Source organism: Chlorocebus sabaeus, chromosome 6 (genome assembly GCF_047675955.1).
Source record: "Chlorocebus sabaeus isolate Y175 chromosome 6, mChlSab1.0.hap1, whole genome shotgun sequence".
Taxonomy (NCBI): domain Eukaryota; kingdom Metazoa; phylum Chordata; class Mammalia; order Primates; family Cercopithecidae; genus Chlorocebus; species Chlorocebus sabaeus.
In genome coordinates, this window is record NC_132909.1 from 25090694 (window position 1) to 25113320 (window position 22627).

Sequence of the window (22627 nt, forward strand, 5' to 3'; positions counted from 1 at the left end):
TTTCTTAGATACAACACAAAAAGCATAATCGATCAAAGAAAAAAAATGATGAATTGCACTTTTTCAAATTTAAAAACTTTTTCACTCCAAAAGACACCATTAAAAAAATGAAAAGACAAGCCACAGATGGAATAAGTTATTTGCAAATTGAATAATACTTATATCTAGAAAATATTACAACACAAGAAAAAGACAAATAACTGAATTTTTTAAATGGGCCAAGCCTTAAATAGACATTTCACTAAAGAATATATCCAAACGGCTAATAAGCACATGAAAATATGCTCAATAGTACTCATTAGAGAGACACAAATCAAAACTACAATGAGACACTACTTTATACCCACTAGAATAGCTATAATTAAAAAGACAGATAATAACAAGTCTTGATGAGAATGTGGAGTAATTGGAATCTTCATACCCTGCTGGTGAGAATGTAAAATGGGACAGCAATTTTAGCTAACAGTTTGTCAGTATCCCTTAAATTTAACGTAAATTTACTATTACAACCTAGCCATTCTACTCCTAAATATCTACCCAAGAAAAATGAAAACATAGGTTTGCACAAAAACTTTCACATGAATGTTCATAGCAGCACTAGTCATAATAGCCAAAAGTATAAAAAATCCAATATCCATCAACTGGTGAACAGATCAACCACAATTCCATATAATAGAATAATATTATTTGGCAGTAAAAAGAAGCAAACTGATATGAGTAAATATCAAAAAATATGAGTCTCAAAAACGTTACGCAGAGTGAAAGAAATCAGATATAATAGACCACACAGTGTATGATTACATTGATAAGAAATGTTCAGAAAGGGTAGCGCTAGAGCGATAAAAAGGAGATGTGTGGTTGCCTGGGACTGAGGGTGGAAATGGGGAGTGATTTAAATGGGCACAAAAGATTTGGTGGCGGGGGCAATGGAAATATCCTAAAATTAGTCCAGGCAAGGTGGCTCACACATGTAATCCCAGCACTTTGGCAGGCCAAGGCAGGAGAATCACTTGAGGCCGGGAGTTCGAGACTAGCCTGGGCAACACAGCAAGACCCTGTCTCTACAGAAAAATTAAGAAGTTAGCCGGGCTTAGTGGCACATGCCTGTGGTCCCAGTTACCGGGGAAGCTGAGGTGGGAGGATCGCTTGAGCCCAGGAGTTTAAAGCTGCAGTGAACTCTGACCTTCACTTTAGTTTGGGCAACAGAGCACCCCACCCCTGCAACACTGCTAAAATGCCTGCTTGGGAGGAGTCAGGGTGGACCCCAGAAAGTCCCCATCACCTTACTCAGTGTGAAGCCCCATTGGAGCGGGGATCTTTCAGTAAATGCCTCTAAAATAAATGAGTGAAAGTGGACATTTTCGCCAGCAGGAAGAACATACCTCCTCCTGGCCTGTGGTCCTCCCACAATCTCGACCTGTCCTTTTCACTCCCCAGTGAAGGGATGAGGCCTGCACACATTTTGCAAGCCCTGTGTGTTGTACACGCTTGACGCGCACAGTTGATTTAAGCCCAGAAAATCCTTTAATTACTGCCGCTACTTCTGGCTGGCTTCTGGGAAGGAACTAATTCAAGCAGCGATCACTCGACCTGAAATATTATGAATGTAATTTCATTATTTGGTCTGTGCGGGTCGTGGGCAAAGGGTTACAATAATTGGCTTTGCTGAGTGCCTGCTGGAATGGCAATTTGTCACCCAATTCTGTGGCTGACAACCGACAGACAACTCACCCTGTGGGACCCAAGTCATTTGCCCCTGCCTGGCCCATGACCTGGCAGGTGACATTGTCAGGGTTCACTAACAGCAGCCAGCCCAGACTTCAAGGTGAAGTGCTTTCCACATGAGCCATAAGGCACCTGTCCACCCATAGGTGTACAGTAATACTGGGGTGAGCACACATACTTGTACACAGCCAGGATTATGGGTGAGGGCCAGATGCACACACACATGCACACACAGGGACACCTGACCCTTCACCAGGACACACACACATGTGCACAAGAAACAGAACGTATCTGCTGTGAGCAGGAATGAAGCACACCCCAATAGTCTGCAGGGCAGTGTCGTGCAGCCCCCCAACCTCTAATCCAGGCTGGCCCTCCAATGCCATGCATCTCATAGCGTGGTGCTTGCTCCCAGCCCTGAGTGGTTGTCAGGTCACCAAGAAAACTTCAGACCTTTGGGATCTGAGGACCAGGATTTTAGTTCAAGCACTGACATTTCCTGGCTGTGTGACCTTGCGCAAGTGACTTTGCCTCTCTGTGCTTCAGTTTTCCCATCTGTAAAATACAGACGGGTGCAGCGAGGCTCCGGCATGAGGATATCAGTAAAGCATGTAAAACACAGTGCCTGGTATACACAGTAGGCGCTGAATGCTTACACCATCATCACTGCCCACACCACACCCCCAGATGCCACCTCCTTGAATGCTCTCAGGACTCTCGGGTCCCTCTCCCAGCCCCGGGGACATCGCCATGACACAGAGGCCGTAGGGAAGGCAGATCTGCAAAGTGTCCCTTGCTGGGTCAGGCCAGGCCCTTCTCCAAAGGGACTCTTGTTGGGTGTGGCTGTCACGGTGCCGGAGGCAGGGCAGAAAGGGAGCCAGGATGGCCATGCCTGCCATACCCCATCATTGTGGGAAGCAGGCTGCCAAGTCAGAAATCCTCCTCCATTTACACCCATGGACACCCACATCCCCATCCCCAGGCGGGTACTGGAGAGAGCGCTCACTCGCAGGAAGGCTTTGCTCAAAATGATTCTTCCTTTGCTACAGCAACAGAAGCTTGCCAGTGGGTGCAAATATTTGCACGTGGGTAACTGTGCATAAATGAAGGAGGTTTTCATTAGGTGTACTCCCCAGAACCCTACTCCCTGGCCCCTGCCTCCCCTTTATCTCTGCTGACCAGTCACCTCTTGGACCTCCCACGTCCCCTGCCTGACCTGAACGGTGAACAGGTATCTGGCAGGGTTCCTGGCTGCTGAACCAAACAGCACCACCGAGGGGCTCTGTGCAGCCACTGTTGGTCAGCGGGGCCCAGGAGATGCTCTGCTCACGGACCGCTTGGGGTCTGGCTTCATGGGGGTCCTATGGGGCTGGAAGTAATTCTTAGAGTCCCCTTCCCACCAGGAGACCCACTGCCTCTGTGTCCTCCCAGGGGGCACAGGGAGAGCAGGCATGGAGCCAAATAGGGCCTAGGGGGCAGGTCTCGGCCCCACAAGGGTTTAGGGTATTGGAAAAGTCCAGTCCTCCCAGCCCACCCAACCAACAGGAGGTGCCAAACATCACCTATTATCTAACATTAAAAAACACATTCCAAATTAGAGTTGCCCCTTAAAATCAGGAGAATCCACATAAACATATGTTACAGATTCTTAGCTTTTTTTTTTCTTTCTTTCTTTCTTAAGACAGGGTCTCGCTCATCGCCTAGGCTGGAGTGTAGTGCATGATTTTGGCTCACTGCAACCTCCACCTCCTGGGTTCAAGCGATTCTCCTGTCTCAGCCTCCTAAGTACCTGTGATTACAGGTGCCTGCCACCAACTCCAGCTAAATTTTGTAATTTTAGTAGAGATGGGTTTTACCACGTTGGCCAGGCTAGTCTCAAACTCCTGGTGATCTGCCTGGCTCAGCCTCCCAAAGTGCTGGGATTACAGGCGCGAGCCACTGCACCTGGCCAGATTCTTAGCTTTTTAAAAAAACAAAACAAAAACAAAAAGGATGACCTGGCCACTCTGGATCTACACTCCTGCACAGAGCTCTGGGCTGGAGAGGAGCAGCGTGGCCCATGGCCCTGGGGCCTGCCTGTCCACTTTCCCCTCACACCATCCCCTTTCCCCCATCCTGTGGTCTCTCGCTCCCTGTGGCTCTGTCAGACCTACTGTCTGATGGATCCCAGTGACCCCGCACAGTTTCCATGGACATCCCCTCATTCCCTCCCTCCAGTGCAGACCCAGACCCTGAGGGCAAAGGTCAAATGCACTCACGAATGGCTATAGCCTTTGGAGGAGGTGGGATGGGGTCTTGGGACTCCATCTAGGACCTGAGGAATGCCGAGAGCAGCCTTCCCGTGGTGAAACACCTTTGGACACAACCAGAATGTAGTGAGGGGCTCACAGATCACCATCCCTGCAGTCCCACCCTGGTGGAGAACCACGACCAGGCACAGAGCTTAGTGGGGAGCTGGGATGGGGCCAGCCCACCCAGCTCAGAAGTCTTCAGGCCTTCTGGGGAGGGCTGAAAAGTGCCTCAACCAGGCCTCAGGGCAAGATGACAGGCAGCCCCCGACTTCCCTCTGGGACTCCAGATGCGAACAGGAGAAGCCCCCAGGAGCTCCTTCACCATCCACTAGGAGCCTGCGCTGTGCAGGGACTCCCCAGTGGCAGCTGTCAGAGGGCACAACCGAACCGATTTAAGCTCAGCTATTTTCCCCACATAAAATAAAATTTCAAAATGAGCGAATCTTCCACTGACTTCTACTATGATTCAAGTCAAAACTGCAGAGCCACAAATCCTGGAAAATAAGCTTCATAATGAAAACATCAGCAGGCATATAATGGCGAAGCTTTTTTGGCTTAAATGAGATCTGCCCAGCAGCTCCCAACTTCTGCAAATATTGTGAGAAGGAGAGGGGGACCTGCAGTGACCCTAAGGCACTACAAATGGTGTCGACCTCAATGCAAGAGCAGGATAACCCCACCGGCAGGCAGTTGGAGCCCAGCAGAAGGTGTGTCTAGCCCCAGGGCGTGTGGGCCCTCGCCCATCCCTACGGACCCACCACTTTGGCCTCCGGAACCAGACTTCCAGGCTCCTGTTGTCATAACTACCATCATTACCTTTTCAGGGCTTTAAAAAACCAAGACCCACGCAGTGGCCATGGAGAAGGACAACAATCGTAGCAACAGCCCTGTCCTTGGCGCGTGGGTGGACTCCTCACCACTTCTCTGCTGCCTGTGTTAGGAACAGGGGCTCGAGGACATCAAGAGCGTTGGCACACGGTGGGACCCCACCGGGCCCTTCTTCGTGCTGGCAGTGGGTGTGCCCCATTTCAACCCACTGGCTGTCCACAGGCCCTCCCCCTGGGCTCTGAGACTCCAGGCCAAGTGAGGCTGGGGGAAGGGGTCAGACCCGGGCAAAGGGCCCCCCACCTCGGGCCCCTCTGGAGCCTGGTGCCACCTGGGGAATAGAGTCTCCTCTGCCCTCCGCCTCTCCATGGCAGCTGCCCAGGGCTGTGCAGGAGGCTTGGCTCTGATGCCAGGTGACTCGCACTGAAAATGCTCAGGCAGTGAATGGGGACGGAGGTGGGGGAGGCGTAGGCACAGGCAGAGGGAAAAGAAGTCCAGCCATGTGGCATCCCTCCCCAACCCCCAGCCTTCAGTCCTCCTTGGGCTCAATGCCTGGCCCTCAGAGCAGTCCCAGCACTCCAGACCTGAGGTAATCCTGCGGCATCTCATGCACAGATTGTGACCTCTGCTTCCTCCTCCCCGGTCCCTCCAGTGCATTCTGGGCCAGACAGAGTGGGAACGGGGTCACCCCACACCTGAGACCTGCTCTGGGCCCTCTGGGCTTTAACTCACACTGCAGGTGAACAGAGCCGGATTCACCCCTCTCCGGGGTCCTCCAGGGAACAACTGGCCACTGTGGAGACACAACCCAACACCGGGGCTACCTGGGGACGCAGGACAAGCATCAGAACCGCCTGCTCCTCCTGGACCCTGCCCAGGCCCCCACATAATGGGAGACCCAGTTTTCCAGTTGGACTGAAATTTCAGACGGTGTCTTTGGTACGGGTTTTATCAATCCAACCAATGGAAGAGCCTTGGGGCTTCAGTTTGGGGAGCTGACAGTTGCCACAATCTGCTGGGTGTTGGCAAGAAATATCCTTCAAGAAAAATGGTAGAATAACATCAGAAAATGAAAGAAATATCCAGGAGTTTGAGGCTGCAGAGAGCCATGAGCATGCCACTGCACTGCAACCTGGGTGACAGAGCAGACCCCTTCTCTTAAAACATATAGGCCGGGCATGGTGGTTCATGCCTATAATCCCAGCACTTTGGGAGGCCAAGGTCGGTGGATTACTGAGGTGGATCACTGAAGTCAGGAGTTTGAGACCGGCCTGGCCAACATGGTGAAACTGTCTTTACGAAAAATACAAAATAAACCGGACGTGGTGGTTCACGCCTGTAATCTCTGTTACTGGGGAGGCTGAGACAGGAGAGTCGCTTGAACTTGGGAGGCGGAGGTTGCAGTGAGCTGAGATCCAGCCTGGGCGACAGAGCGAGATTCCATTTCAAAAAACAAAAACAAAAAACAAACAACAAACATATAGACCGTGACATTAACTTGTAGCAAAAGGAAAGAAGGACACAGAAGGGGGAGCACAGGCTTTGGAATCAGGCAGATCTGGGATCAAATCCTGGCTGAGCCATGCAGGCTTCAGGACTTTGGGTAAATGACTGAACCTCCCTAAGTTTCAGTTGAGGATAAAGATGCCTGCCGAGGAGGGCGAGGGAAGACAGAATAAGTACCACGTGCTAGGCACCCAATAAACAATAACCCTGAAGCTTGATTACACTGTCTTATAAATTACCATCACACACGTGCATGGAGCTCTGCGGTTTTCAAAGTCACTTTTGTCTATTACTTCATTAGATCTCCTCTTCTATTTTTAGCATGTTACTGTAGTTCTTTTAAAACAGAAGTCTCACTCTTATTGGACATGATTGTCCCAATTTTCTATTCTGCTCTCCTTTTTAATTTCCCCACCCCTAGGAACCTTTAGAAAAACAATTCTGGGACTGTTTCTATTAATATCAATTTTCAGATTACAGCGATGTGATGTCTGTTTCCTAATTTAATTAGGTGATTCCTGTTATTAGTTCCTACATGCTCATTATTTTTCATTTAGCATATTGTAATGCACCAAAGGAAAGTAAGGCTCTGGTTAGAGACCCCAGGGTGTCTTCTGCAGGAAGAGGCGAATATTCACTCCAATTGCAGGGGGTGGAGGAACCCAGGAAACCGTGGCCACAAAGAAGACTGGGAAGACACAGGATGGGACTGCTACGGGGAACAGCCCAGGCTCAGGTGAGAGAGGCTTGAGACTGAGAAACTTTCACAGCAGAGACAGGGCCCACCGTGGGTACCCCCTCCAAATCAGGGCCTCCCAGGGAGGATGGCAGTGAGGGTCATTCATGACCCCCACCCTCAAACAGCAGAATCCAATGATGGTCCCACAGCCAGCACCACCCGGACCCATCAAACCCACTGGGCTTGGGGTATCCAGACCTGAAGTTTCCATGTTCAGACCCTGCCTATTTCCGGCACTTGGGCAATCACCATGCGGGGAGCCCTCCATGTCCACCCCTCTGTCAGTACTGGTCTTTGCACAACTCCAGGGGGCACCCTTCACACTGCAACCTAGGTGAACCATACCCCAGAATTAGCATAAAGCACAGTGTGGGTGTGTCCCTGCCGGGTGCAAAGCAGCAACTGGGGCTTGGCTTTCTGGGCCCCTGGGCTCTGGCCACCCTCTCTGCCCCTCCCCACCTCCAATTGTGCATAATGATGGCTGGCCTGGCCTAGAAGGAACCTCCACAAAGACATTCTGGAGTTTATGAGAAAAAAGGAGGGCAGGACTCCCAGAGCCACGCTTGGAAGGAACACTGTTATAAGCACCCCACCCACAGCCCTGATGCAGAGAGCCTGGTGCATTAGGTGACAAGGAGGGGGCACTCCAGGAGCACTGAAAACCCAGCGGGTGGCTTTCCCTGGAGTGAAATTGTCTCCACTGTGGCCCAGGAAAAGTGAGGCACGGGAGGGCGAAGTGGCCCTTGTCAGCCTTGGGCGCTGTTCAGGAAGATAGTTTGAAGCTGCAGGTGCATTGTTTAGAAACAGTGGGTTCTGAGAGTCCCAGCCCTGCTGATTTTGCGATAATGTATTGCCAGCTACTTAACAGGATGGATCACTGCAATTACATGTCACTTCTGATATTCACAGTCACAACAAGGATGTGTCAGCCTCGCAAGGTTTGTAGGAAATATATATGATGTTCCACAATGCCGTTAGAAAATAGTTTCAGGAAACAGACTCGCGAGTTCCAATAAAACCCACCTGCCCGGGGAAAGCAGCCAGCTCCATGGAAACTGGAGGGGCCGATACCAGCCCCAGAAGGAGTGTGGACTTAGACGTCCAGCTGCGCAAGGACCAGACTCGCTCTGAGAGGCCAGTAAGTTTAATTCCCCTGCAGCCAACCTTAATTCCCCTGCAGCCAGCTGCTCAGAGAGGGCAGGCAGGGGCGGCCGCTGCACTTCTGTTGCCTCTGTCACCCTCCTTTGGGGTGAGCTGTTGAGAGCCTCTTAGCAGGCGCCCCTGTGGTCCTGGCATTTGTCTCAGAGCTCCAGGGGGACACACTCAGAACATGACAGTCACTACAGGATCTGGACAGACCTTCTGATGTTGCAGTTTAGTCCTCCGCACAGGCACAGGCAGGGCAATCTGTCCCTGGTAACCCTGGGACCCAGAGTGAGGGCCACACTTTCTCCAGTCAACACAGCGCTGCCTCCAGGAGATCAAAACAAGAGCCCTGGCATCAGGCAGAACCGCGGGCATTGGACTTCTGGATCTGTCCATTTCTAGCTGTGAGGTATTGGACATGACGCACAGCAGCACGTGCTCTGGAGGAAGACCCCTGGTTCCACTGGAATCTGACCCAAGCCCGCTTCACTACTTCCACTGCAGGTCAGTACCTCCTATGCACTAGAGAGGACAAACAAGCAGCCCACAGTTCCCCTCCTCCAGGAAGTCCTCCTGACTCCTCCAGCACTCACCTCTCAAGAAAGGTTTACAACCTGCCTTAAGTGTCCCCCAGGCCCCACTGAGCCAGGGCCAGGCCTCCCCTCCACTGCCCCCAGATTGGAATCCTCTAGGGAAGGGCCTGGATAACTTCTTTCCTTGACCCCACAGATTGTGAGCTCCCGAGAGCAGAGCCCGAGCTTCCTCCTCCCGCGTCTCCATCTCCCTGTGCACCCCTCCCCTGCCTCGGTACAGCTAAGCGGCTGGGCTTGCAGGGCCCTCACACAGATGGGCATGTACAGATCTCTCCCTGCGGCTGGCAAGCCCAGGGACCCAGGCGTGGAGGTCCCATCCCAGGACAATGTGAGGTTTGGGCAGAAAAGCATGAATTTCCATGCTGGCATCCAGCCCAACAGGGAGCGTGGACAGCTTCCAGGACACTGGTTTCCTGGCCTGGAAATGTGGAGTAGATGTGAGTCCAGAGCTGCCAGCCCCTATCCCAGGGCAAGGCTCTCCCACAGCCCTCTCTGCCCTGCATGGCACCAGCGCCCAGGCCTGGGGTGTATGAGGGTGAAGGAGTGAGTGTGTTGACCTGTGAGTGGAGACGCAGGTGCAGAGGGGCTAGGGCACGGTAGGGGCTTCCTGCCTGTCTTGTCTGGTCCTTCATTCTGTGGGGCTGGATACCCCTCGGTGGAGAAGCTACAGGTAGACGCCACGCACCCTGCCAAGCATTTCAGACGCCATAAGCCCCAAATGGAACCGGTGATCTCCTGCCCCCTCCCCCCAACCTCTCCCCATCTGGCACATCTGCTCCAGTGAATGGCACCCCCAACTCCCCTCCTCTAGAGCCAGAAACCCGAGTCCCTCTGAATCAAGACCGCGGCCCTCCCCACCTCCTTGTCCTCTCACTCAAAAGGCCTCCAATGCTGCATGCGACACCCTTGGTTGCCCCAAATCTCCTTGCATTTGCCACATCTCCCTCTCTGCTCCCTGCCCACGGCCACACAACAGGCAGCCACCAGAATGAGCGAGCTTGCTTGCTTGCTTGCTTGCTTGCTTCCTTCCTTCCTTCTTTCCTTTCTTTCTCTCTTTCTCTCTCTCTCTTTCCTTCCTTCCTTCCTCCCTCCCTTCCTCTCCTCCCTCCCTCCCTCTCCTCCCTTCCTCCTTCCTTCCTTCCTTCTTTCCTTCCTTCCTTCCTTCCTTCCTTCCTTCCTTCCTTCCTTCCTTCCTTCCTTCCTTCCTTCCTTCCTTCCTTCTTTCTTTCTTCCTTTCTTCCTTTCTCCCTTTCTCCCTTTCTCTCTCTCTCTCTTTCTTTCTTGACGGAGTCTCGCTTTGTCACCCAGGCTGGAGTGCCGTGGCGTGATCTCAGCTCACTGGATGAAAGACTGTAGTTCTTTTTAAAAGAACTACGACGTCTGCCTTATGGGTTCAAGCGATTCTCCTGCCTCAGCCTCCCAAGTAGCTGGGATTACAGGCCCATGCCACCACGCCAAGCTAATTTTTATATTTTTAGTAGAGACGGGGTTTTGCCATGTTGCCCAGGCTGGTTTTGAACTCCTGACCTCAGGTGATCCACCCACCTCAGCCTCCCAAAGTGTTGGAATTACAGGCGTGAGCCACCGTGCCCAGCCTGGAATAAGCTTTCTGATGAACCACTCCCTACTCCGGGGTCCCCAGAGCTCCTTGTTGCCAGGGGCCAAGGCTGACTCCTCTACCACACAGCAAGGACCTGCTGGGCCCAGGGCCGGCCATGTCTTCGGCCAGGAGTCTAGATTCACAAGTCATGCTGCAGCCCCTTAACCACTTAGAGTTCTCCATGTGCCGCATCTCTCAGGACTCCAATCCTTTATCCACACTGTTCTCTCTGCCCAGGCTCTGCTCCAGGCCCTGAACACAACAATACCGGGTGCCCCAAGTTCTGGGGAGACAATGTGGTTCAGTGAACAACAGGCAGCCACCCAGGCCACATCCCAGCTCTGAAGCCCAGAAGCTGCTTGGCCTTGGGTACGGTTCTTAGCCTCTCTTACCTCAGTAGTCTCATCTTTCAAAAGGTGTAATAATAATTCACTCATGGGGGTTTTAAAGTATTAAATGAGGCCGGGCACAGTGGCTCACACTGTAATCTCAGCACTTTGGGAGCCCGAGGTGGGTGGATCACTTGGGGCCAGGAGTTCGAGACCAGCCTGGGCAACATGACAAAACCCCGTCTCTACCAAAAATACAAAAGTTAGGTGGGCGTGGTGGTGCGTGCCTGTGGTCCCAGCTACTCAGGAGGCTGAGGTGGGAGGATCACTGGAGCCCAGGAAATCAAGGCTGCAGTGACGTGAGATCATGCCACTGCGCTCTAGCCTGGGTGACAGAGTGAGACTCTATCTCAAAAAACAAATAAATAAAAATAAAGCATTAAGTGAAGAGAAAAACAAATAATCCCATCAAAAAGTGGGCACAGGACATGAATAGACATTTCTCAAAAGGCTCACAGGTTGGGTACGGTGGTTCCCATCTGTAATCCCAGCACTTTGGGAGGCTGAGGAATGTGGATCACAAGGTCAGGAGTTTAAGACCAGCCTGGTCAACATAATTAAACCCCATCTCTACTGAAAATACAAAAAATTTAGCCAGGCATGGTGGCAGGTGCCTGTAATCCCAGCCACTTGGGAGGCTGGGGCAGGAGAATCGCTTGAACCTGGGAGGCGTAGGTTGTGGTGAGCCAAGATAGTGCCATTGGACTCTAGCCCGGGCAACAAGAGCAAAACTCCGTCTCAAAAAAAAAAAAAAAAAAAAAAAAAAAAAAGTTAAAAAACAATAATGTTGGCATGGATGTGGTGAAAAGGGAACGCTTTTACACTGCTGGTGGGAATGTAAATTAGTACAACCACTATGGGAAACGGTGTGGAGATTCCTTAAAGCAGCAGTCCCCAACCTTTTTGGCACCAGGAATCAGTTTCATGGAAGACAATTTTTCCACGGTCTGGGGAAGGGGGAGGGGGGATGGGGGTGGGGAGGTGGTGGTTTCAGGATGGTTCAAGCATGTTACATTTATTGTGCACTTTATTTCTATTATTATTACATTGTAATATATAATGTATATACATGGATATGTTATTACATGTAATATATCCAGTGACAGATCATCAGGCATTAGATTTTCATAAGGAGCACACAACCTAGATCCCTTGCATGTGCAGCTCACAGGAGGGTTCGAGCACTTCTGAGACTCTGATGTGGCCGCCGATCTGACAGTAGACAGAGCTGAGCTTCAATAGCTCATGCACCACTCAACTCTTACTGTGCGGCCTGGGTCCTAACCCAGGGGTTGGAGATGCCTGCCTTAAAAAACTAAAAGTAGAACTACCATTCAATCCCTGAATCCCACTCCTGGGTATCTACTCAGAGGAAAGGTCATCATATGAAAAAGACACATGCTCATGCATATTTACTGCTGCACAATTCACAATTACAAAGCTATGGAACCAACCTAAGTGCCCATCAACCAATGAGCAGATAAAGAAAATGTAGTGGCCAGGTGCAATGGCTCATGCCTGTAATCCCAGCGCTGTGGGAGGCTGAGGCGGGTGGATCACCTGAGGTTAGGAATCCGAGACCAGCCTGGCCAACGTGGTGAAACACTGTCTCTACTAAAAATACACAAATTATCCACGTGTGGTGGTGGGCACCTGTAATCCCAGCTACTAAGGAGGCTGAGGCAGGTGAATCGCTCCAACTCCAGAGGCAGAGGCTGCAGTGAGCTGAGATTACACCACTGCACTGCAGCCTGGGAGACAAAAGCAAAACTCCGTCTCAGGAAAAAAAAAAAAAAAGAAAGAAAGAAAAAAGAAAATGTGGTATATATACACCATGGAATACTACTCAACCATAAAAAGGAAAAAAATAATGTCTTTTGCAGCAACTTGGATAGAGGGGGAGGCCATTATTCTAAGTGAAGTAACTCAGGAATGGAAAACCAAATACCACATGTTCTCACTTGTAAGTGGGAGCTAAGCTGTGGGGACGTAAAGTCATGAAAGTGACACAATAGACTATGGGACTTGGGGGAGAAGGCTGGGGAGCAGGTGAGGAATAAAAGACTACATACTGGGTACGGTGTACACTGCTTGGGTGACAGACAGGTGCACTAAAATCTCCTAATTTACCACAAAAAACTTATCCACATAACCAAAAACCACCTATACCCCCAAAACTATTGAAATTTTAAAAGTAGTAAATGAGTATTAAATATATGTAAAGTGCTTGCGATTGTGTCTGGCTCAACTCGAGGACCTGAGAGCATTAGCTAGTATTAGTATTGTTGCTGCTTCTGTGTCTGCCCTAGCGAATGCTGCCACATTGTCTCAAACTAGACATAATTTATTTGTAAGAATTATATGTAGCCAGTTGTAGCGGCTCACACCTGTAATTTCAGCACTTTGGGAGGCTGAGGTGGGAGATCACTTGAGCCCAGGAGTTTGAGACCAGTCTGGGCAACATAGTGAGATCCTGTCTGTATAAAAAATAAAATAGGCTGGGCGTGATGGCTCACGCCTGTAATCCTAGCACTTTGGGAGGCCGAGGCGGGCGGATCACGAGGTCAGGAGATCGAGACCATCCTGGCTAACACAGGTGAAACCCTGTCTCTACTAAAAACATAAAAAAATTAGCCGGGCATAGTGGCGGGCACCTGTAGTCCCAGCTACTCGGGAGGCTGAGGCAGGAGAATGGCGTGAACCCGGGAGGCAGAGCTTGTAGTGAGCCAAGATCACACCACTGCACTCCAGCCTGGGTGACAGGGCAAGACTCCGTCTCATAAATAAATAAATAAATAAATAAATAAAATAAAATAAATAGCAGGGTGTAGTGACATCTGCCTGGCATCTCAGCTACACAGGAGGCTCAGGTGGGAGGATCACTTGAGCCCAGGAGGTCAAAGCTGCAGTGAGCTAAGCTGCAGTGATCTATCATGGCAAGACTACACACCAGCTCGGGCAACAAAGCAAGACCCTGCCTCTTGAAGGAAAAGGGAAGGGAAGGGAAGGGAAGGGAAGGGAAGGGAGGGGAGGGGAGGGGAGGGGAGGGGAGTGGAGGGGAGGGAAGGGAAGGGATGGAGAGGGGAGGGGAGGGAAGGGAAGGGGAGGGGAGGGAAGGGAAGGGGAGGGAAGGGGAGGGGTGGAGAGGAGAGGGGAGGGAAGGGAAGGGAAGGGAAAATTTTATGCATTAGAACATATAAAGCCAGGCATGGTGGCTCATGCCTGTAATCCCAACACTTTGGGAGGCCAAGGCGGGTAGATAACCTAAAGCTCAGGAGTTCAAGACCAGCCTGACCAACATGGTGAAACCCTGTCTCTACTAAAAAGACAAAAATTAGCTAGGTGTGGTGGCAGATAGCTGTAATCCCAGCTACTTGGGAGGTTGAGACATGAGAATCGCTTGAACCTGGGAGACGGAGCTTGCAGTGAGCTGTGATCACACCACTGCACTCCAGCTTGGGCTACAGAGAGAGACTCTGTCTCAAAAAAGTAAAGTTCTTAGTACAAGGCCTGGCTCATGGTAAATGTTCAGTCAATATTCATTATTATCTTCATCGTTAAATTTCCCTGTGCCCTGCAGGAATGCCCTGAGACAGGTCACAGACCTAGGAGTCATCAGGGGGCTGTCCAGTCCCAGTGTCTGTGCTACGGGTCCCTGAGGGGGATCTTGCTGTCCACCACAGCTACCTCCCAACTGGGCACCCCAGAACCACCATCCACAACTCCTTGACTCCAGGAAAAGGCAAAGGGCTCTGAAGCATGGGGTGGCCCCACTTAAAGAAAACTCACTCTTAAAAGAAGAAACGATTAAGTTCCTTAAAAGAAGAAACTATTTACAGTGTGCCAGCAACAGAATCTGTATGGGGGCTGGGCGCGGTGGCTCAAGCCTGTAATCCCAGCACTTTGGGAGGCCGAGACGGGCAGATCACGAGGTCAGGAGATCGAGACCATCCTAGCTAACACGGTGAAACCCCGTCTCTACTAAAAATACAAAAAACTAGCCGGGCGAGGTGGTGGGTGCCTGTAGTCCCAGCTACTCCGGAGGCTGAGGCAGGAGAATGGCATAAACCTGGGAGGCGGAGCTTGCAGTGAGCTGAGATCCGGCCACTGCACTCCAGCCTGGGCGACAGAGCAAGACTCCGTCTCAAAAAAAAAAAAAAAAAAAAAAATAATCTGTATGGTAACATTATATATGGGTATATATATATGTAAAAATAAACTGCAACAGAATCTGTATGGTAACATTATATATATGAATAAACTACAACAGAATCTGTACAGTAACATTATATATATGAATAAACTACAACAGAATCTGTATGGTAACACTGTAGTTTTATATACATATCTATGAATAAACCAATCAATCCACACCACTCACTTTGGCTTCATGGGTCACTGACAATGACTCACCTTGCCCCATTAAAACAAAATCCATTCCACTTTAAAGAATTAAGGAGGAATGATAAAATCAGAACATTGCCACTGTGTAACCCCTAATGAATGGCCGGATCTAGGTACGATCGCTGGCAGCTGATAACAGAAGACAGCCAGGCAGACAGGAGCCTCCTGATGGAATAATACAGAACCACCCATGAATTCCCACCCCCCAAAACTCCCCTAGAACAAAACAAAAACGAATCCAAACCTGTATCTGATCAAGCTTCAAGATTCACCTAATTTATTGGGACAACAAAGAACAGAGAACAATGTGAATCCATATCAGACAGGCCCAATCAGCCAAATCCCAACTTACAAAAAGTTCTACAGGAACCATGACCTGGTTTCCTCAAATAAATAGAGGGAGGAAAATACAGATGGAGAAGGAAACTTACAGATTACAGACTTAAAAGACTTATCCGCCAACTGCCACGTGAGGGCCTTTTCTGGATATTGGATGGAACAAATTGGAAATAAAGGTAATTACATTTGTGAGATAGCTAGACATTTGCACACTGTCTGACTATTTGTGCTATTGAGGAATCGTTAAATTTGATGTTATTAAGGAATGAGTTTAGTGGTAAGGTCAACAAAACAGTTCTTATCTTTTAAACTGAGAAATATATTGAAACATTTATGGCTGAGGCTGGGCGTGGTGGCTCATGCCTGTAATCCCAGCACTTTGGGAGGCTGAGGCGGGCAGATCACCTGAGGTCAGGGGTTCGAGACCAGCCTGACCAACATGGAGAAACCCCATCTCTACTAAAAATACAAAATTAGCCAGTGGTGGTGGTACATGCCTGAAATCCCAGCTACTTGAGAGGCTGAGGCAGGAGAATCGCTTGAACCCAGGAGGCGGAGTTTGCGGTGAGCTGAGATTGCACCATGGCACTCCAGCCTGGGGAGCAAGAACAAAACTCTGTGAAAGGGAAGGAAGGAAGGAAGGAAGGAAGGAGGGAGGGAGGGAGGGAGGGAGGAGGGGGAAGGGAGGGAGGGGGGAGAGGGAGGGAGGGGGAAAGAAAGGAAGGAAGGAAGGAAGGAAGGAAGGAAGGAAGGAAGGAAGGAAGGAAGGAAGGAAGGAAGGAAGGAAGGAAAGAAAGAAAGAAAGAAAGAAAGAAAGAAAGAAAGAAAGAAAGAAAGAAAGAAAGAAAGAAAGAAAGAAAGAAAGAAAGGAGGGAGGGAGGGAGGGAGGGAGGGAGGGAGGGAGGGAGGGAGGGAAGGAAGGATGGAAGGATGGAAGGATGGAAGGATGGAAGGGAGGGAGGGAGAAATATTTACAGCTGAATTGATAGGCTATCTGGTATAGACTTCAAAAATCACATGGAAGAAGGGAAGTGGTGGTGCTGTGGATGGGGCCAGCCTGGTGTGGGTGGAGGGTGCTGGGTGCCGGGTACGTGATGTTCATGGCACTATTCTACTCCACTACTACTACGTGTGTTTCAAACGCTGTATGATAAAACATTCACAAAGAAAGCAGCTCTTAAAATTCAGTTTGCTCAACCAAATGTGGAGTCAGCCTTCTGCAGCCCCCAGAGCCAGTACACGGGGAGTTCTTTGTTGTTTGAGACAAAGTCCGGCCCTGTCGCCCAGGCTGGAGCACAGTGGCACAATCTCAGCTCACTGCAGCCTCGACCTCCTGGGCTCCAAGGATCCTCCCACCTCAGCTTCCCAAGTAGCTGAGACTACAGGTGTGTACCGCTATACCCAGCTAACTTTGTTTATTTTTTTGTAGAGACAGGGTCTTGCTATGTTGCCCAGGCTGGTCTAGAACTCCTAGGCTCAAGTGATTCTCCCACCCAAGGCCTCCCAAAGTGCTGAGATTACAGCCATGCGCCAGCACACCTGGCTGTTGGTGTTTGTTATTCTTGATTCTGGCCTGGTCTCCAAGTCTTTCTCTTGGAGAAGAGGTGAGTCTCGTCTATTGGGTCAAAAAGTGAATTTCCTGAAAGCAGAAGCTCTGGCCTCAGGGCCTGGCAATCCTGGAGACTGGAAAAGAACTCTAACTGGAGAGGTGAATTCTCTGATACACAAAACTTCATCTTCGAACCTGGGTAACTTACCGGGTAGCTCTTCCTGTTTCCAAAGATTTGATTTGGACTAGAGCAACAAAAATGTTTAAAATGCGGTTTGATTTACAAAAGTTTGGCAACCCCCTACCATTTCATCTACTGCCTGAGCCAGGTGAGCTTGGCTGGCTGATCCACGTAAAGTTCAGGTGCTGTTAACACCTGGTGGCTTCGTGGGAGAGACACGAATGAGGCCAGGCCCCAAGCGACCTCAAGCGACTTGGAACTCCCGCCACTCCTTGTCCCCTTTCTACACTTGTAGTGCCACAAACTGCAGCGCCCAGAGAACTCCGTCCCCAGAACAGTTCATGCCACGGTGTGGAACTTCCCCTGCAGATCTGTTCATCTCTACTCCCAACCCGCCGCCCCAACACCTGCCTGTTTGCCTGATAGGGATGGCAGGGTAGCTCCCAGAATCTGTTCCTCCCACCAACAGAAATGCGCAGGGAGAAGGCTTGTCAGGGGCCCTTGGGGCCACCCAGCCATGCAACTGGACACATACATTTTGTAAGCACTGGTTTCCAACAGATAAATGTCATCAAGGTTTATATGCTCAGAGAAGCCAACAGGATGGGATTGTTTCACTTGAAAGATCAGAAGAAAATTGTAACTAATGTTGTGGAAAATTACTTTGATATTGCTTTCTTGGTACCGAATCACAATTAGGCTGCCGTGAGCAGTACAGGGAAGGAATAAATGAATAGTAACAAATCAACACAAACAGCCTGTGTCAGAGGTACTTTGCTCAGGGAAAGTAACGTAAGCATTACTTCAAGTTTTATGACTGTGTTTGGTGTGATTTACCCAGACCGTCAAGTCTGCCCGTCACCTGGCACGTGGTGAGGCTGGTCTGGCTGCATGGACCATCAGAAGACTCACGTGTGCTCCTTGCCAGGTCTGCCAGTTGCAGAGGGATGATGACCTTGGCTCTGTGCCATCTGACACCCCCTGCCAGCCTGAGGCTCCGATCTTCCCAGAAATCCCAGCCGTCCCGTGGGTCCCCAGCCCACCTGTAATCCACACGTGTGTGTACTCAGGCAGCTGGGTAGGGCAACAGGGACCTGCACAGCAAGCGCTATGGCTGTGGCAGGGCAGGGCACTAGCTGAAGCCACCAAACCACGGTCAGATCCACGAGTGTCCCACCAATGGGTCCAGGCCCCGGTCCCAGGTGGGCATCACAGGCACGCTCATGCCTCCTCTCCCAGGCTCCTCCTGCAGAATGTGGGCACTGGCTGTCTGGACCCTCTGCCTACATGCACCCCCAACCACGCACACACCAAGGACACACCCAGGCAGTGTTTGCTTGCCCTTCTTCCTGAGTTTGCTTCTAGGCAGGTAACACGTGACCACAGGTACCAGCTTGCTGTCTTCCCTGATGGCACTGTCCCGAGGGGCCCTGTTCTGCCAACGCAGTGTCATGAGCTGTTCTGGGGCTCACGTGAGGCTGCAAAGCTCCCACAGGAGAGCTGGCTCTGCTGTGCACCTACTGCTCCAGAAGCCTGGGAGAGGCCAGACCCACTTCTGACAGCCACCACCTGTGGGGGTCTGGCCTAGGCATGAGTCAGCACCCATGACTCGCCCACCATCTCCTGGAGGCCACTGCCTTGGCTGCCTCCCTCTGACTCTCAATTCATCCACCTGCCCATGGGAAGCCTCTGGTAGGTACCAGACCCAGGGCCCCGGCACTGGCCTCCCTGTGCTCTTTTCACCTTCCTTCCTGGTGTCCACGGGTCCTCAATCTGCACTAAGGGCCACACATCATGGGTGCTCGTCCACAATGGGGGTGGGGGTGGAGGGGTTGCAGAGTAAGACCCCTTCCTGTGCTCTGGGCTTCCGGCAGGGGTTTGTGCAGGAACCCCTCTGCCCACACCTCCGGCCCCCTTCTCTTTCATCCTGTCTCTGGCTCATAGCACAGAGCAACCAAGAGAGAGTGAGTGGGTTTCCCTGGGGAGGAGTGGTGTCTCTGGGGGTGCACCAGCCTGTCCATGCCCTAGAGCATGTGGACTGTGAGTGTGTGACTTCTGCTGAGACACCTTCCCTCCTCTCCCTCCAAAGCAGAGAGCTCCCAGGTCTTGGCACCCTGCCAGCTGACCTTCTGTCCTGCCATATCTCTGGATGCGGACCGTGTCCCAGCAGCAGAGACCTTGCCTGAACTCCCCTCTCCACACTCTGTCTGCCCTGAGACGCCAGAATCACCCTTCCCGCTCTGGCCTCCCTGCCATCCCACCTGTCCCCAGAAGCCCTCTGTGACTCCAGCGGGCCACCAGGCAGGGGTGGAATGGAAGTGGCAGTGGGGGACCTTCGGAGGGGGTCTTGGCCTCACAAAACCAGGAGGTACCCTGACCCCCTTTGTCCAGACCAGAGGGGCTAGATTCTCCAGGGCTGGGCAGGGAGACCGAGTCTCACCTGTGGGGCAAGGGTTCAGGGAGAAGTTGTCCACTTTCTGATATCCCCGACAGTGTGGAAGAGACCTGAGAGGTGGCGGAATCCTGTTTAAATCTGAGTTGCATCAAAGGCAACAACTGGCTCAATAGACAGCAGCCTTGCCATGACCCCCAAGAGGAGCCACCCTGCTGCTAGGCACTGGCTGGAGGTCTTGCATCAGACACAGCACTCCCACACTGAGACTGACGCCTTCCCCGGGAAGCCAGGACTCTGCCTGCTCCCCGGGGGTCTTGGCACAGACTTGCTCCTTTCCCCCAAGACCAGCACACCAGGGCAGCCGCGGAGGCCTGAGCTTCAGGCTGGAAAGCTGGGGGCGGTGATGGCAGGACTCAGCACAAGGACTCACCTGGTGCCTGCTGAGGGGCAAGCTCCGTGGGGTCCTGCAGGCTGATGAAGAGGAGGAGGCCTGCAGCTCCGAACAGCAGGATGGATGAGAACATGCAGGCCAGCCGCATCGTTCCAGGTCGCGGGGTCATCCGGGACTCGCTCAGGGGTCACCTCTCGGGTGTGGGAGGCACGTTCTTCCCTCATCGTCCACACCAGGCGTCCATCAGGCCAAGGTCTACGGGGCAGAGTGGGGACAGTCATCACTGAGGTGCAAGGCACCCAGGCAGGTGGAGGCCCCGCTCACTGCAGCAACCCAAGTGTAATTCCCGGATGCCTCTGCCCTCTACAAGTTACCCAGGGGTGCCCTTTCCACCCTTTCATGCCCGGGAGGCTGAGAGCAGCCTGTTCCCACCTGTGACTGGAATGCTAGCTTTCCGCCAGGGTCTCCTGTATCTGCACCTCCAGAAAAATCATGGAATGAGACACCGTCTGGCCCTGCCTGGGGGAGCCGAAGTGGGAACCCCCAGGCCCCCAGTCAGTAGCCAGTAGCCATCCCCTGTACTGTCCAGACCTCCAAATAAGCATGTGTGCCCCCAGGGTGGGGGCCTAGGTACTGGCGGGAACCTGGGTCCTTGTCCCTGGCACCCGGCCCGGTGGGCAGAGAAGATCTTGAATGTGCCTCCACCCTGCTCCTCTCTGTAGGGCACTGGGGACAAGGTCTCCACAGAGCAGGCAGCTCTGAGAAGGGGCCTGCTAGGCTCAAAGGATATTCAGGCACAGACGGACTCCCCCACACCAGCCAGGGCTGTCCTCAGTGATGGACTGACAGATGGGTTGGCGGATGGCGGTCCCTCTGGACAGTCACACCGGAGGGAGCTGAGGCTCTGGCCAGACCACAGGAGTCCCTGCGCTCGAGGCCCTTGGCCTGGAGCGGAGGTGGGGCAGTTACACCTGTGTCCAACAGACTCCAAGCTCAGAGGTGCAGAGGCTGGGTGCAAACACCCCCTCGTGTTCCTGGGGGTGGGCACTAACTGCTCCGGCCACTGCAGACCCAGAGTATATCCATGTGACCTACCCCTTACCCCGCTTCCTCCTAAAGGGCAGGGAGAGAAATTCCCCATCCCCCACATAGCAGCCAGTCCCGCCAACAGGGCCAGGCTGTGCATCGAGATGGGGGCACCCCAAAGCCATTTGCCCAGAGGAAGAATATAAGTTCCTGCAGTGGAGGGTAGAGAGAGCATGGGCAGAGTACAGGGGGAGGAAGGCACAGGCGGGAGGCACCCCAGGGAGTCCCCCTCCTTTGAAGGTCGGTCACTCTGTCCCCTTACTTTCCAGCGGGCCCTGCTGGCCAGGCCCGGGGGACCACCCTTTTTCCACCCAAGGAGCCCTGGGGGAAACTTCCCCACCCTGGCACAGGTCAGTGCCTGAGGGAGGTGAGGCCAGGTCGGCAGCTCCCAGTAGCCTCTGAGGCCACAGCTAGGTAGCTGGTCAAGCCCCAGGCCAAATGTGCTGCTCGGCCCAAGGATATTTCCCTGCCCAGGGACAATACTTCAGCCAGGCGACTCCTCCCCAACATGGACCCAAGCGCTGGGGGAAGAAGCCCCCACATCCAGCCCATGGAGCATGAGGGATGAGAAGAGGCGCTCTCCCTGCTCCCCGCCCACGACTCCCCACGACCAGATTGTTCTTCTGAAAAGCTCAAGGGCTGGGGAGGGTAAATTGCAGGTTTGGGTTTCTCCCCTCTGCAGTCTCTGTAATTATTTTTTCACTCAGTTAACTTTAATTAACCTGCCCCAGGCCTCTCCGCACCGGGAAGGCAGCTGATGCTGGGCTCTCTGGACTGTGCCGAGCAGGTGGTTCCTGCGGCCTTCCAGCCTTTTACAGAAGTACTGAGCTGGGCCTGTTTTGTCTCCGGAGCTGGTTCTGGGGTGTCAGGCTGGCCCCGACCTCACTGCAATGGCCTCTGCCCCAAAGACAAACTGCTACTTCCTGTCACTCACCAAGGCCACCCCTGCCCTGCCTGCAGAGGGTAGAAATGGACAGTCACGTGTCCCCAAGGGCTCAGACTCAAAGCCCCTTGTGTGGGGTTGGGGCCTCTCCTTCCATGGCTGCCTGGAATGAGGCCATCCTGAGGACCTGGGGTTCACTGCCTTGCAAAGACACAGATGCAGCAGTGCAAGCCCCACAGCAGGCTGCGACGCCCTACCATTCCCCAAGCCCTTCCCTCTGTGAGGACAGCGCTGCACCGCAGAGTCGGAGGCCCACAGGGCCCAACCCCAAAGCCTCAGGAGAGAGTGAGCGGCTGACGAGGGAGGCAGAGCTGTTCTCGCCAGCCTCACTCGGGGGAGCCCCAGGCAGTCATAGAAAGGAGTTAGAAGAATGGAAAAGACGTCACACACCAACACAGCGGAGCCATGGCTCTCAGATGGGGACCAGGAAGAGCATGCAGGGTCTCTCGGGAGCAGCCGTTGTGGCAGGGTCATGGGGACAGCGTTCACATGTGCACCGCACCCAAGGACCTAGGCAGATGTGGG

The 22627-nt window shown here is 52.3% G+C and overlaps 1 protein-coding gene across 2 annotated transcripts in view; it reads right to left on the minus strand.

Annotated features, from left to right (window-relative positions):
* Positions 1–22627, minus strand: part of CHST8 (carbohydrate sulfotransferase 8) — a 152386-nt gene that overhangs the window by 65892 nt on the left and 63867 nt on the right. For both annotated transcript variants that reach the window (XM_007996244.3, XM_007996245.3), the window contains exon 2: positions 20113–20328. In XM_007996244.3, coding sequence (XP_007994435.1) covers positions 20113–20242 — 130 coding nt within the window. In that variant the 5' untranslated portion in view covers positions 20243–20328. The remainder of the gene's footprint in view (positions 1–20112; positions 20329–22627) is intronic.